At 38.2% G+C, this 3,826-nt stretch overlaps 1 protein-coding gene across 2 annotated transcripts in view; it reads right to left on the bottom strand.

Annotated features, from left to right (window-relative positions):
• Nucleotides 1-737: 737 nt before the first annotated feature.
• agr2 (anterior gradient 2) overlaps nucleotides 738-3,826 on the bottom strand; it is a 6,001-nt gene continuing 2,912 nt past the window's right edge. For both annotated transcript variants that reach the window (XM_035428615.1, XM_035428614.1), the window contains exons 5-8: nucleotides 2,253-2,329; nucleotides 2,030-2,093; nucleotides 1,706-1,789; nucleotides 738-1,566 (exon numbers count right to left, since the gene is read on the bottom strand). In XM_035428615.1, coding sequence (XP_035284506.1) covers nucleotides 1,517-1,566; nucleotides 1,706-1,789; nucleotides 2,030-2,093; nucleotides 2,253-2,329 — 275 coding nt within the window. In that variant the 3' untranslated portion in view covers nucleotides 738-1,516. The remainder of the gene's footprint in view (nucleotides 1,567-1,705; nucleotides 1,790-2,029; nucleotides 2,094-2,252; nucleotides 2,330-3,826) is intronic.

The raw sequence follows: 3,826 nt of genomic DNA, 5'->3' as shown, positions 1-3,826 counted from the left end.
TGTATAAAAAAATTTAATTAAAAAAAATCTGATTTATTTCTGGACATAAGACTATAATCTTATGTACTTTACAATTTTCCAAAGAATTAGATTTTTCATAATTGAATAATTAAAACAAATTTTTATTCATTTATTTTATTATGGTTCCTATACAAATATAATTCCCCATTAATTTGTATCAAAAAATTTTATTAAAAAAATTCAGATTTTTTTATGGACATAAGACCATAGCCTTATGTATTTAGTAATTTTTCACAAATAATACATTTTTCATTATAGAATAATTCAAACACATTTTCATTCTTTTATTTCACCATGGTTGTTATATAAACATAATTCTTCATCCAACTGTATCATAATTTTACATTTCTTAGATGGTGTTTAGCAGCCGTGTTTATTAAAAACAACAGGATTCTTAAAAGACAACACAGGGAAGCAAGGACAGTGTTATGATGATAGACTGCCATGTCTTGTGAAGGACATGATATTTTTCAGTGCTTGGCTTTCACGTCAATATACTTTTGTTGCGTTCATAACTCTACCCCCTCCTCTACCCTTTCCTCCCCTCCCCTTTCCTCTCCTCTGTCACAGATAGCATAATTAGCATGATTGTATTGTATTTTGAAGTTAAAAATCCTTCATCGTATGCCTTCAAGCTCAAAATAATAATAATAATGATAATGAAAAAAGAAAAATAATCTAAATATCATCATTTCATTACAAGAAAGACAAAGACAGGAGATTGAAGCAATTTAATATGTAAAATGAATTTAGAATAAAAACATCATATATAAGGCTATAGTGTCACATACAAAAAGTGAAAAAAAACTTCAAATCAAAATCAATGAATACTGATTATTGCCTTAAGCATTGTTTTTCCTTAATCATGTTTTGCAAGTTCCCCAACCACAGCTTGAAACCTCCAATAGAAGCTTTGTAACTTGTAGCTAAAGTTATTTTTCCTGCTATGAACTATGATGATGCAGACAGTGTTGATGATAGATATCGAAGAAAGTAATACATGGCAACCTTTTCTAAGCAGGCATTGGTGGACTGCAGTGTAAACCATACATTTGCTTGCTGGCTCTGTGTCGTGATTGGTCCAGTGCTGATTACATCATATGTGCATGATTGCCACAAACAGGACAAGGGTTGTCTGACAACAACTAGTTTGAACCAGTTTTCAGATGCTGGGCTCACATGAGCCAAAAAAAAAAATTAATTAATTTAAAAAAAAAACTTAATTCATTTATTTATTTATTTTACAACAGCTGTGTTTATTAAAAAGACAACAGGATCCTCAACATTATAAGAAAACCACAGAAACACAAGGAAGCAAGGACAGTGCCACAGCGAAAGAGAGCCGTGTGAGGCTCTGGACACGGCGTTTCAGTGCGTGGCTTACACATCAGGGTATGACATCATAACTCCACCCCCTCCCCTCCACTCCAAGGCATTCTGGAGACACCCGAGGACAAAGGGCGCAAGTCAAAGGTCACAGTCCTCCGCCCAGTCCTCAGAGCTCACCCTTTATTGGTTTCAAGGCCTTTTGCATGTTCTCGATCACTGTTAGGAGAGAAGGGAGGTGAAACTGGGTTATCTTCATCGGTGATGAACACAATGAGCTGCACCCAAATGAAGTTCTCTTTAGCCCTTTCTCCTTTCGAACCCACACATCTTTGTGCAATCCTATAGCTGTACTTACACAGGCCAATGTCAGAGGGCTCGTAGGCGTACATGCGGTTCGAATATCGCCCTGTGATGTCAGCTCTGACCGTCATGGAAGGATCTGGAAAGAGAGAGAGGAAAGTGGAGAGAAGGAGGGAGGAGGAGAAGGATAAAGGATAAAGCAGAAGGTAGAGATGAATATTCCTTTGGAAATTATGCTGGAGCCAAAACTTCAGGAAGTGACTGGTTGACCCGTGAAGGGACCTTCAGATTTGATTAGGTCCTGCTGATTACAACTGATCATGACATCACAATCAGTATTATCATATTATATCCCACAATTCCCAGGGGTTTCACTTACCGACAAACAGGATCCTGGGTACATACTGACCGTCGGGATAGAGATGATTATCCGTGGTTTCAAACTGTCACAAGAGCAGAAATATGAAATATGAAAAAATAAAATAAATTTAAAAAATACATTCTGACATCTCTAATCCACTTCAGTTAAGATGATTAAACTACCAGTTAGTCTAGTTAGTTAGTTAGTTAGTTAGCCATCCTACTATGGCTCACAGACATACCACAAGATTGAGAAGGATGAAGTGCTTGTCTGCCAAACTCTGGAGCTTTGCACTGTTGGCAAAGGCCTTCAGAAGAGCTGCACACACACACACACACACACACACACAATCCAGTCAGTGTGTGTGAAAATTCAGACATTTATACTGTGTGCCAGGTTGTAACACACCAAACAGAGACTGGATGTTTGCTAATCCTTCAGTTTAGACTGACGGCCTTCAAACCCTTGTTTTATTACTTCACTACTGGTAAAGGAAAGAAAATGGAGATTATGGGTAGTGAGAATTCAGAAATAAAACTATCAAAACCAATTTTAACATTTGAATGACACAAGGAAATCATATCATATATAATATCATAACTCCTTTCACACTAGTTGTACTTATTGTTGATTTGGACAATTAGTTTAACAGCTGATATTTTACTCCTAAATAACTGCTTATAGTACTGAGCACACACAAAGGTGCACCAGCATGATGTCAGGAGCCTCATCTGGGCGGCAGTGTAGTATAATGGGTAAGGAGCTGGTCTTGTAACCTAAAGGTCACAGGTTCAATTCCTGAGTAGGACACTGCCGTTGTACCCTTGAGCTAGGTACTTAACCTACATTGCTTCAGATAAGAGTGTCTGCTAAAAGCCTGTAATGTAATGTAATCTAAACAACTGTGCAGATTTCAACCTAAAGTATTGCGTACGCACAAAAGAAGAAAAGTGAATATCTTATTTATAAAACCGTGCGTACACTGAACTGTATGCAAGTTCCTCTTTAGAAACCACAATCAACTTTAAATTGTGCTTACGTACACCAACCTAGAATCCCGCCCCTTTGGCTCCCACAAGGAGTCATAAACGGCCAATGGTATGCCCCTGGTGAATGTGATATGCATATGAATCAGCTCGCCATTCCAGTGCGTTCTCACAGAGGGTAAGATGCTCATTACAGAGGGAGAGGTCAGGCGGGGCTACGTTGTTTTGTGAACATAATAGTTGTGGGCAAAACCAATTAAAGAAAATTAGTAGCAGCATGTCACTGCACCCGAAACATTTCAGAAACGTAACAGACGTGGTGCTGTGAACTTACACGTTATAAAGTTCCCACGGTAACCTTTAGACTACCATTGCCAGGAATTAATAATCGCTGCATTTAATTGAGGCACGGCACGGAAACTGTGATGAGATATTATTCAAAATATGATACAACACATAAACACTTAACTGTCTGATTACGTGGAAATTTATACCTCACCTTAGCAGCAGTTTCATGGACATGGACTCAAAACACAGACATGGCATTCACATGAACACCTCCCTGGTTCAGCCCCTCACCATCAAATTGAAATCGCATTCTTGGACCATGGATTCAGCATTCGATGGATTTTCAGGACACAGGACCTCTCTTGCTAACCACAGCACTACCCTGCCACCCTGTCTTATATAAACATAAAACATGGCTGCCTAATTCACATTCTAGCACCTCAATATCTATACTAACTACAATACATTACATTACAGGCATTACTGAAGCAATGCAGGTTAAGTACCTCACTTAAGGGTACAACAGCAGTGTCCTACCTGG

This window comes from Anguilla anguilla, chromosome 8 (genome assembly GCF_013347855.1).
Source record: "Anguilla anguilla isolate fAngAng1 chromosome 8, fAngAng1.pri, whole genome shotgun sequence".
Classification (NCBI taxonomy): Eukaryota; Metazoa; Chordata; class Actinopteri; order Anguilliformes; family Anguillidae; genus Anguilla; species Anguilla anguilla.
Note: the sequence above shows the minus strand (reverse complement) of the source record. Positions and strands in the feature narration are given on the sequence as shown.